The sequence below is a fragment of the Humulus lupulus genome, chromosome 6, assembly GCF_963169125.1.
Source record: "Humulus lupulus chromosome 6, drHumLupu1.1, whole genome shotgun sequence".
NCBI classification, from domain to species: domain Eukaryota; kingdom Viridiplantae; phylum Streptophyta; class Magnoliopsida; order Rosales; family Cannabaceae; genus Humulus; species Humulus lupulus.
The window spans coordinates 11,225,974-11,238,231 of record NC_084798.1 but is presented as its reverse complement, the minus strand read 5'-3'; the positions used below and the strand labels follow the sequence as shown (position 1 = coordinate 11,238,231).

Here is a 12,258-nt window from a genome sequence, read left to right as displayed (position 1 = left end):
CTCTGTGATCATTTTTTTGGTTTGTTTTCTTTATTTTCTTATATATATGTATATATTTGTTTATTTGGAAGATTGATTGTCTTCTGTTTGGCTGCTGAGAGAATTGAGGGAAAGTCAAGGAATGATTTTTCTGGGTTTTATGCTTCTTTCGGTTTGGGGTCTGGTATTTCAATCATTCAGCCTGAAGATCTTTTTTATTCTTCCCCTTTTAATCTAGTCTTCAAGTCTTTAGATATTTGAGCTACCGTGTACATATTCTGTTCTAAGAATTTTTTGAATCATCGGCTATATGCATATTGAAGAAGGAAAGTTCATCGCTGCCTTCCTTTGTGTTTGTCTAGTCTGTCAGAGAATGGGTCTGGATTATTTGTTGAGACTTGCTATATATACTAAAGGGCCTTTGATATTTGCATTTATCTCTGATTTATTTTGCTGGACTATTGAGTTGAAAGATTCAAATATGCCTTAATTTTAGCTATTCCTAATTTTGGAATTTTTCTTGTTTTAGCATTTGATACTTTTTTTTTTTTTTTTTTGATCAAAGAAAAGATACTTTTACTCAGTCAAGGTTTTGTGAATTTTATACTGAGCATAAATTACAGATGTCTAGTAGTGAGTTTTTGTAGCTTTGTTGAAGGGTCTGATTCTTTTATTGGTCTTTTCTGTTGATTGCCTTTTGTGATATATCATTGAAAAATGAACCTGAGGTAAAACCAATTCCTTCCATTGATAGTGAATCAAAATAGAGTAAAGTATATACATTGCTAAAGCTCTTCTAAAAGTCCTTGAATCAAAATATATTCCTTCAATTGCTTTAATATGGTTTAGTAGTATTCCCATATTACTTTTGTGAGCTTTAGCAATTGAATCAAAATAGAGAAAATTCCAAGTAAAGAGAATCCAGCTGATATGGGAACCAAAGTTCTAACACTTAGTAAGTTTCAACATCCTGAAATTACTAAGTATCGATTGAAAAAGGATGATTGTAGAGTAAAGTTTGAGCAAGGATCTTTGAGAAGCTTTTCTTCTTCTTCTAGTTTATATGAATTGTCAAGTGGAATTTGTTGTTGAGTCAGACCTCATATAAACCAATTAGATGGCACAAACACAAGTCACGTAGTGGATCACTCAAGATTCCAAGACCATTATATTAGTTATTTAGGTTCTTTATATATATATATATATATATATATACTAATACTTACTAAAATGTGCACTAACTTTTTTTAGAAAGTATTTTTCTGTAACACATGTATTGACAGTTGCTGAGTTGTAAGGTGAGAGAGAAGAGAGGTCAAGGTGAGAAGGGGTTTTATTTGCTAAGGGACTTCAAAGATTACTCTACTTTTGAAGTGTTGATACGAAAACTTATAACAGAGGAATGTTGGTGTACCGACAATTATTAGTGATTGTAACTTGTGCCATTGATAGTGAAACAAATCTGTTGTGTTCCTTTTCATTATTTTTCAATTATCTGTTGGCTTATAATTGTGTATTTATATATAAATATATATATATATACTCAATCAAGGTTTTGTGTATTTTATACTGAGCATAAATTATAGATGTCTATTAGTTTAATTTTGTACTTTTACTCAGTCAAGGTTTATGTTTGTTTAAATTTAATTTTTTGGGTTGATTTTGTGTAGAAATTGAAGGAGTATCTATTGGAAATTTGGTCACTAGAGTATTGATAAATTTGTGGCATCAAGGTATTTATTTTTTAATTATGTTATTATTTTAATTAATATGTGAATGTGTGTACAAAGTAAGATGTGTTTAGTGATATATTTATATATGTGTATAAAATTGTAGCATGTTTTAGTATTTAAATTTGATTAATAATATGTATATTGTGAATGTTCTGGGAATTTTTTGAGTGTTTTTTGTAGGGTTTTAAATTTTTGGGATATGTTATAATAGAAATGTTATGCTGCCGAAATTTTGGTAGAGTTAGAGTACTAAATAAATAATAATATAATAAATAAAACATTGAATACTTAGAATTAACAAAATAAATTAAAACATTAGATAAATAATTTAATTTAATATTAATAATTTAAAAATAAAGTGAAAAATTATAATTTAATATTAACAAATTTAGTAATTTAAAAATAAATTAAAAGTCAGATAAATAATTTCAAAATAAATTACAAATTTATAATTTAATTTAATATTAACAAATTTAGTAATTAAAAAATAAATTTAAAAATTAGATAAATAATTTCAAAATAAATTAAAATTTTAGATAAATGAATTAAAAAATTATAATTTTATTTAATAGTAACAAATTTAGTAATTTAAAAATAAATTAAATAATTAGATAAATAATTTAAAAATAATTTAACAGTTAGATAAATAATTTCAAAATAAATTACAAAATTTTAATTTAATTTAATATTAACAAATTTAGTAATTAAAAAATTAGATAAATAATTTCAAAGCTGAGTGGTTCATATTGGATAATTCTCCAGAAACTGAAGTGTATTTAGAGTAAGTACATAATTAATATTCATTTTATTCTTTGTTCAATGTACTCCTTAATTAACAATATTGACATTGTTAATTAATTAACAGGGAACACCTAACTGAGGTGCAACAAAGAGATATGGCTGCCAATCATAAATTGATACATAAGAAAGAGTTTCGTTCATGGTTTCATAAGAAGGTAACTTGTACTTAGCAAATTGCATACTACAAATTACATTCTCATTCTAATATATTTCTTTATTATTAGATATATGACTTGCACCAACTTGGGTCATTAGAGCATGCTGATGAATTACTAGCTTTAGCATCTGGGTCAGATCTATTGGCTTACTCCTACTAAGCATGTATAGTGAACGGAGTTCGATTTGTCTCATACAATCGAGATCAGAATCGAATTACACAAAACAGTGGAGTGTGTGTTGCTGGAACAGAAGGTTTTAACTATTACGGGCAACTTGAAGAAATACTCCAGTTGTCTTTTACTGGTTCTTATTCGGTGGTATTATTTCGATGTAAATGGTTCAATACAGATCCGAAAAAAAAGAAAACCATCACTGTAAATAATATTACTAGTATCAATGTTAGCGGTGAATGGTATAAAGATGAACCGTTCATACTAGCTAGTCAAGCAAAACAAGTATTCTACATCGATGATCTCGTTAGAGGACGAGATTGGAAAGTTGTCCAAGAAGTGAATCATCGGCAAGTTTGGGACTTTCCAGATGCTTCAGATATGATTGCTGATGTTGATGTTGTACATGACACCAACTCATCGAATTTTGTTTTGACTGTGGATCTCGGAGAGTTGGTTGTTCAGCAATCTGATGTACCAGCGACTCAAGTCAACACGGCCCATCGACCTTCTTTAGTTGTTCAAGAAGATGATGGATTTATTAATGACAATGAAGATGATATGGCAGACAGTGTAGAAGAAGCAGAAGATGAGGATGAATTAATTGTCGACCTTAGTGATGATAATACTGATGATGTGTGCCCGATAGATGTTGATGTAATTAGTGAGGATAGTGACTATTCTACTTAGTTTTGTATCTAGTGTTCAATGTATTATACATATTGAGAAATAAAAAGTTCGTTTCCAAATAGCATGTTTCAAATTACCTAATCAATTGAAATAATACTCAATAAATTAATTATAAATAATAATTAAATATTAAAATAGATAGGTTAAATTACTGTCGTGTTAGTAGATGTCAGCAGATGTGGCTAGAGCTCACGGTGGAGACGCTGGCGGTGATCCTCCACCGGATCCTACTAGGATCCCGACTACATGCGACTCAGGTAATTTTTTTGTTATTTTATTTACACATATGTTTATCATGTATATACTAATATTCTATGTATTATTAATAAAAAAAAATACAGGAATCCCAATTAAGAGAAAGGGTCATGGCGCAGCTATTGGAAAAGATCTAGAGGAGAGGCGGCGTAAAAATGGAAAACCACTGGAAGTAACGTTTTGCCCACGAACGTACAAGGTTGTTGGGAGCGAGCACGCTGCTTTTGTCCGCCTTGTGGGAACCCAAATTAAAACGAAAGTTCCCGAACATTACGGTTCATGGGAATTAGTGCCTCAACAATACAAGGATCAGGTCCTTGCCATAATTCAGGTAAAAATAGTATTAAATATATTTTTTTAAAATTTGTCTTTAATATAGTACATATATTATTAATATGTTTAATTTTCAATTTAGTACTATTATCAAATAGCGGGCCGCGAGGATTTCTTAAAGTGTTTAAATGGTATCGATCGAGAGATGAAAGACCGATACCGCAATAGGAAAACACTAAGACACGAACACTTTGAGAAATACTACAATGGACCGGAGGATTGGGATAAGGTTCTAAACAACCCAACCAATGATGTTAACAAGGAGGAGTGGAAGCAGATTTGTCAGTTATTTACAAGTCCACAATTTATTGCGCGCTCCATAAAGAATAAGGAAAATCGGAAGAAACAAAAGTATTCTACAACACAGGGTACAAAATCGCTGGCAGCCGTCCGTTTTGAAAAAGTAAGTAAAAGATAAAATATTATCAAAATTATGTTATTTTAAATTATATGTTCTCTAACATTTTGGTTATATTTTTTAGACGAACCCGGACCTCATTGAGTCATGGAAGGATTATCATTGGAAGAAATCAAAAAATGATTTCGTGAACGATGATGCTCGCCAAGATTATGTAAGTTTGAATTATATTTTTTAATATTAATAGAGTTATATTTAATGTTAGTGTCTAACATTTTTTGAAAACAGGAAAAACTGAAGGCTGATTTTGAGTTACGAACTCAGCAAACATCCACTGATGCTTCTAATAATGATAGTCCGTCATCAGTTGACCAGGAGGAGGTGCTACAAAAAGTATTAGGTCAAAGGCGTGGACATGAGCGAGGAGTGGGCCGCAAATTGAAGGGGTCGGGGTCGGGGTCGGGGTCGGGGTCGGGGTCGGGGTCGAGGTCATCATCTACCCAACACTCTCACTTCAGCGAGTCTCAAGTTCCTCCTCATCATTCAAGAGAATATATAGAAAATCTGGAGAATAATTTACAGAAATTGACTGATCAAGTTAATTTCTTAACTCAATATTTTGTACCTTCATTTCGTCCACCAAACGTTCAGATGCCGCATGTGCCTGATAGTTACAATACTTCTAGGGCTTCGTCTTCTCATCCTCCAGCTCCAACTCTTCCTTCTATGTACGGGGCAGCGCCGTCTTATCATATGGTACCTCCATATATGTACGGAACAACACCTTATCCGTGTCCGATTCCACCGTCCTCCCAGCCATCGTATCCCTACATGTATGGAGCTGGATCGTCCACATTACCTCCCCAATATCCTTGGCCGATGCCGCCACCGCCACCGTAGCAATCACAACCACCGCAACAACAACAACAAGAAGATAATAGGGAGGAGGACGAGGCAACTGACTTAGGAGACTAAGTTTATATTTTTATTAATTATTGTTTAATTTTATAAATATTTGTTATGTTAATGTATTATGAATATTTACAATTGTTATTTTAATATACTAATTTGAATATTTAATATAATATTTTTATATTTAATTAATTAAATTTTAAATAAATAATTCGATAAATAATTATTTAAAATTTTATTTAATTAATTTTATTATTTTTTTATATAAATAGAGTAGTATTAGGGGCGACATTGTCGCCTCTGGTAATATGCTACGTGTACAATCTGGGGCGACAGAATATAGTATTAGGGGCGACATTGTCGCCCCTGATAATATGCCACGTGTACTATTTGAGGCGACATAGTAAACTATTAGGGGCGACATGTCGCCCCTAATAATATACCACGTGCAAACATCTGGGGCGACATATTATAGTATTAGGAGCGACGTGTCGCCCCTAATACTTAATTATTAGGGGCGACTAATTGAGTATTAGGGGCGACATATCGAAAAAATATTTCAAAATTTTTAAATTTTTGTGGCGAAATTTCAACTTTTAGGGGCGACTATGTCGCCCTAATATTTGAATATCAGGGGCGACCCTATAGTCGCCCCTAATGTACCCTTCAGGGACATTTTTCTACGGGCGACCAATCAGGGGCGACAAGTCGCCCCTGATACGTATTAGGGGCGACTTTTTTGGTTATTAGGGGCGACATGCATCGCCCCTAAAAGTCATTTTTGTTGTAGTGGCAAAAGAGAAATGCTATATAACCCGATGGAATTTTCTCCCGAGCGTATGTGGCAATACACTTGGCTTCAGTTGAATATTTTTTTAATAATAATCAAGTATACAGCTGTATTACGCTTACTTAATTAATACCCTACTTTTCAATTTCTTTATTATTTGACTTTGATTTAAAAGAAAAATAGAAAAACAATAATATATCTATTCTATATAAAAAATGTGTAGATAACTGTAATTTTTTTGTTTTAACGGTTTTTTAATTTTTTCCAGTTAATTTTAACGGAATATTCTTATATTTAACAGTAGATAATAAATATGACTTAAACTTAAATAAATAAATAATTAAACAAATTAAAATAAGATATTTTTGAGATATTTTACAATGATAATTATTTAAAAATAATAAAACCATATATTTTATAACTTAAATAAAATATAATATTATATTAAATATATAATATATAATCATTTATTATTACTGCCAAATTCAAAAATTAGAACAAACATAAACTTAAACAAAAATTAATTAATTAATTAAAATAAGATATTTTAAAGATATTTTATGATAATTTAAATAATTAAATCATATTTATTTAAAACCATATATTTTATAACTTAAATAAAATTTAAATCAAACTTAATATTATATTAAATATATAATATATAATCATTTGCTGTCACTGCCAAATTAAAAAACTAGAACAAACATAAACTTAAACAAAAATAAATTAATTAATTAATTAAAATAAGATATTTTAAATATATTTTATCATAATTTAAATTATTAAATCATATTTATTTAAAAATAATAAAGACATGCATATTATTTTTTTATCTTATAAATTTGTGGGATAGTTTGTTTTTATCAAGTGATTGGAGCTTTTTTTCTTCATCAAATGACATTGCGAGATATATTAGAATGTAAAAATAGTTGATGCATATATACTACTGTCTACACTATGACTTTTTCTATTATTATTTTATTTCTATTATCAATTTCTTTTTAAATATTATTCTATTTTATATATATGTCATGTAATCATGTAAATATATATCTACGTCAACGTTATGTTTAGATGTCATATATGTAAAGATTATTAATATAAATATTTATATATAATATAGAACTATAATTCATTTGATTATAAAAATATATATATTTTTAAAAAGATAGTGAATCGGTTTTTATTAAAATTATATACAATATTTACAACTTTAAAATTAAATAAACATGTTGCTTTAGCTAGTATATATATATATATATATATATGAAGATAAAAGAAGAAATATGAGTCAAACCATATATACACATATATAGACTGAGAATTATATGAACTTGTAGAAATAGAGGATAACAATCAATCACCAAGCCTCTTTCTACTATTTCCACATTTTCTTCCTTTTAGCTACAATCCCAGAAAAAAAAAAAGAGGGTTTTCGTTGAAAATCCTTAAATTCAGTTGTTTTTTTCTTTCTCTTTTAACTTGAAAAATGAGAGAATTTGTAGATGATTATAACATAGGAAGGTTTTGGAATATAGAATTAGAGCTGAAGGGAGACGGTAAATGTAGAGAAGAAGAAGACGAAGTAAGAAAATAAATTTTTGTTTTCCTATTTTTCTTTTAAATCAAAGTCAAATAATAAATTAATTAAAAAGTAGGGTATTAAGTAAGCGTAATACAGCTGTATACTTGTTTATTATTAAAAAAATATTCAACTGAAGCCAAGTGTACTGACACACACGCTCGGTTGGGAGAAAATTCCATCGGGTTATATAGCATTTCTCGTCCCGAAAATCAAATTCTACAGCCTAATAATAATAAAAAGTTGTCAAGCCATGTGTGCTGGTGCTGCTATTCGTCCTAGTGCTCTAGCTCATATTATTGCACTACTCACTCAAAGGTACAAAGACTGGTTATGCCAACCAAGCTAGACTTATTATTCATCTCTCTTTCAAACTTTTTCCTTGGAATATTCAAAACTTATAATGTTTGATATGGTGGAAAAAAAATAGAAAGATAGAAAAAATAAGAGAGAGACCACATGGAAAATGTGTTTGAAGTAAAGAAAATAAGATATATAGTAAATTATATAAATCATTTTGAATTATAAATAAAAGTAAATAAGTAATTTTATTTAGATATTTATTTTTAAAAAATTCTAATTTAGGAAGAATACAAATTGATGAACCCCACTAATTTTTCTACCCATCCATTTTTATCAACCCTTTTCTCTATACAAACCAAACAATTTTTTTTTACTTTCCACTTTCTCTCTCCATTCTCCAAACTATTATCTCCTCCCTCTTTCCTCCTTTATAAAACAAAGGGTAAAGAGCACTCATGACTCATCACTTATAATAATAAAAGTAGGAAATTCAGATTTGCACGTGATGAAGTACGCACTTGAAGTTTTCATGGTCCCCATGCATGGACTTTGTCTCACTGTACTCCATTGAGTTTATATACTTATGTATACACGAGTAATGTTAGAAACGTATTCTCTCAATCTCTCTCTCTCTATATATATAGATTTATATAGCCTCACTCCCATTTGTAAAATAATTATAATTACAAAAGAGAAAAAATGAAGAAAGGAGAACTAGTTTTCATTCCTTTCCCAGGAGTAGGCCACATCGTCTCATCGTTAGAAATGGCAAAGCATCTTGTTGCTCAAGATCATCGTCTTTCCATCTCAATCCTTATCATAAAAATGCCAGGCTTCGATCCTCCGAACAAATCCCACATGCAATCTCTCCTTGGCTCCATCACCGCCAACAGCATCAAGTTCATCGAACTATCGGAAGCTCATACTGTTGACAGCACTAGTTCTACTCCCATTCAGTTCATCGATTCATTCTTAGAAAATCTCAAACCCCACGTTAGAAACGCCGTCAAGAACCTCACCGACTCCTTTTCGAGCAAGCCCAACCAAGGGCTTTTTAGTAAATACATTCGTGGAGTTAGAGTCCGCCATGATTGATTCCTTAACTAAAGATAACTTGATCCCGCCAATCTACCCAGTGGGACCCATAATAAACCCTAATTGTAACCAAGGTCAGAAAGAAACCAACATCGTGACATGGCTAGACAGCCAGCCTCCATCGTCGGTAGTGTTCCTGTGCTTCGGGAGCAGGGGAAGCTTCAGTGGGGAGCAAGTGAAAGAGATAGCCATGGGTTTAGAGCGGAGTGGGGTTCGGTTTCTGTGGTCCTTAAGAAAACAACCACAGAAAGGTCAGTCAACTAAGCCAGAAGATTACGCGGATTTCAATGAAGTTCTTCCGGAGGGGTTTCTTGATCGAACGACTGAGATTGGAAAGGTCATAGGGTGGGCTCCACAGGTGACTGTGCTGGCTCACTCCTCAGTTGGAGGGTTCGTCTCCCATTGTGGTTGGAACTCAATCCTAGAGAGCTTGTGGTATGGGGTACCAATGGCGACGTGGCCTTTGTACGCTGAGCAACAAATCAACGCTTTCAAGCTAGTGAAGGAGTTCAGAGTAGCAGTGGAGATTAAGTTGGACTACCGGAGGGGTTTCAACATTTCTGGTGATGTTGTTGTCGTAAAAGCTGAAGAAATAGAGGTTGGGATTCGAAAGGTGATGGAGCCTAATAATGATATTAGGAAGAGAGTAAAAGAAATGAGTGAGAAGGCCCGGAAAACCTTAATGGAAGGTGGGTCCTCATACTCTTCCTTGTGTCGTTTTATAAACGATGTGATTCATAACATACCTTAAATATCTATGAAGTTGTCTGTGTTGTTTATGGTTGTGGTGTTAGATGAAATTTAATTTATATATGACTTATGAGGTTGCAATATTAATAATGTGCAAAAAGTAAATGATTACCTTGTACGGAAAAAAAGACTTTTTATTTCATTGTAATTCGAGTAAATTTATCATCTTCATTCCAGCTGCACTCAATCACATGATTTCATAACAATAGAAAATGATGGAAGTATAAGGTGTGGATACAATTCTCTTCTTTGTTACTTTTTGGGCCAAGTTCATACATTTCTGCTAAGATTGAAACTCCGATAAAAGATGTGTGTAACAATTTTTTAGTCAAATGATACCCAAAATGCAGTAAAGATTATTTTTCTAGTAAAATGATAGCCCTCATTATATATATATATATATATATATATATTAGTAGAAAATAAAATGAATAAAGAGCTCGGTATTTGAATATTAAGTGCAGTTCTGATACATCCACGTGATGACGTACGTACGTAATTAAATTTTCATGGGTCCCATGCATGCATTTTGATTAACATTTGTTTTTTCTTTCTCCAGCCACTAAAGGCAAAACACAAGTGTAGAGAACGACTACTCTCTCCACCGGTTCTCCGAAGGTGAGAAATTGTCCCTTGAAGCATCCCACGTACGCCAAGCCCCAAAGTGGCCCTAAAGTTCTGCCGCAACACGCAAGGGCCTCGCCATATGAGGCCAGGCCCGCAGGGCAGACCTTACTATGCAAGGCAAGATGCAAGACACCCTTCACCAGAAGGCCTCACTAAGCCTCCTCCTCGCGCGCCCAAGTCCCAAATGCACGGGTCTCGCCACACAAGGCCTAACGTGTGTAGATGCGGCTTATGTCCCCGCGACCGCATGTCGCATACCCCGAAGGTAATAAAGAGGCCCAAATTGCTCAAGTGTTGATGTTAGAAACACTCGCATGCCCAAATTGTTGAGACACTACACCCCCGGACGTGCTAAGGAAGGCCTTGTAGCTGCACCCCTAGACGGGTGTTGGGAGGCCTCACAGCTGCACCCTCGGAAGCGTGTTGGGAGGCCTCGCTATGCAAGGCTCTATGAGCCATGTGGCGCCTTGTCTCACCAAGTGACACGGTGCCTCATCTCGCGAGATACTACCCTACGTCTCATCTCGCGAGGCCACACGATGCAACGCCTCAGTCGTCTCCCAACCTCGCGAGGCCAAGCACCTCATATCGCGAGGCCACAAGATGCAATGCCTCGACCATCTTCCCACTCGTGAGGCCATGAGCGCGACACCTCACATCTCGCTCTTTCAGACCAACTTGCAAAGCCTTTATCTCCCATGCCTCTTTGTTATAAGAATACGCCTCGCTAATGAGGCCCTTCTCTATTTTCTAAGGAAGGTGTCACTAGCAGGGTGCAACTCACATATGCATGTATCTCAATCAAGGCTACAAGTAGTCTTATACTTAGCAAAATATAATGGGACTTGGTGACCTTGGATTTATGAGAGCAACCATCAGGTACGAGGTACGCATATGGGTATAGGTTGTAAGACCCTAAGGAGCACAGATGCGTGAGTTTGACATCCATATCAGGCAGGTAGTGACAGTACGAGTTAGTACAAAGAGTGGAGGCACTACCAGCACATCTCTGACCATGTACCATGGCCGACACCACAACCTCCTGCACCACTACGTCCTATACTAATACACTGACAATGTACCTATGTAAAGTCGTGTCCCTTGGGACTACAATCGTGAGCCATTAGAGTTCCACTACAAATAGATCTTCACCCTTCCAACAAAGGAGTTGGAAAATTTCATTGTATACACAAGCTATTAAGCAATTCCCAAGTCTTTTCTCCATTGTCACTGTTCTACACTTTTCTTCTTCAAGTTTTTCCTAAGTTCTATCTATGTTATTTTCATAATAAGATTTGAGTTTTCCAACCTTATATCGTTGATGAGTTTTCACCGTCAACAGTTTCGTGCCGTCTGTGGGGAAACCACCGTCCCCATGGAAGATGGGAGAACCCAGTTTTCCGCTAGCAACAATCCTCGGTCAAAGCATCACAAATGGCCTACGCCAACAAGGCACCCCCAAGAGAAGAGGCAGAGGGACGATGCTGGTTATAGGAACAAAGCTAAAGTCACATCTAAGGAAGTGCCCTCTGATCTAAGAGAGAAGCTTAATAAGAGAAGTTCATATGTGAGGACAACACCCCCTATGGCTCCTTCGAAGGACATGGGAAAAGGGAAGGCCAACCTTTCTGACCTAAGAGACTCCTTGAATAGAATGAGACACATTTCACAAGAACAATTCAGGTTGAGTGACTCCCAGCTAACTTCAAATAGTCTCACAT

The 12,258-nt window shown here is 33.9% G+C and overlaps 1 protein-coding gene and 1 pseudogene across 1 annotated transcript; both read left to right on the top strand.

The window, feature by feature from the left end:
- Positions 1-909: 909 nt before the first annotated feature.
- On the top strand, positions 910-5,794 carry LOC133784693 (uncharacterized). Its single transcript, XM_062223980.1, has 7 exons — positions 910-1,054; positions 1,650-1,712; positions 3,874-4,118; positions 4,203-4,523; positions 4,603-4,692; positions 4,767-5,234; positions 5,663-5,794. Exons 1-7 carry the CDS (start codon positions 910-912, stop codon positions 5,792-5,794), a joined length of 1,464 nt encoding a protein of 487 aa, XP_062079964.1.
- Positions 5,795-8,541: 2,747 nt separating this feature from the next.
- On the top strand, positions 8,542-10,086 carry LOC133781652 (UDP-glycosyltransferase 71A15-like; annotated as a pseudogene).
- The last annotated feature ends 2,172 nt before the right edge of the window (positions 10,087-12,258 follow it).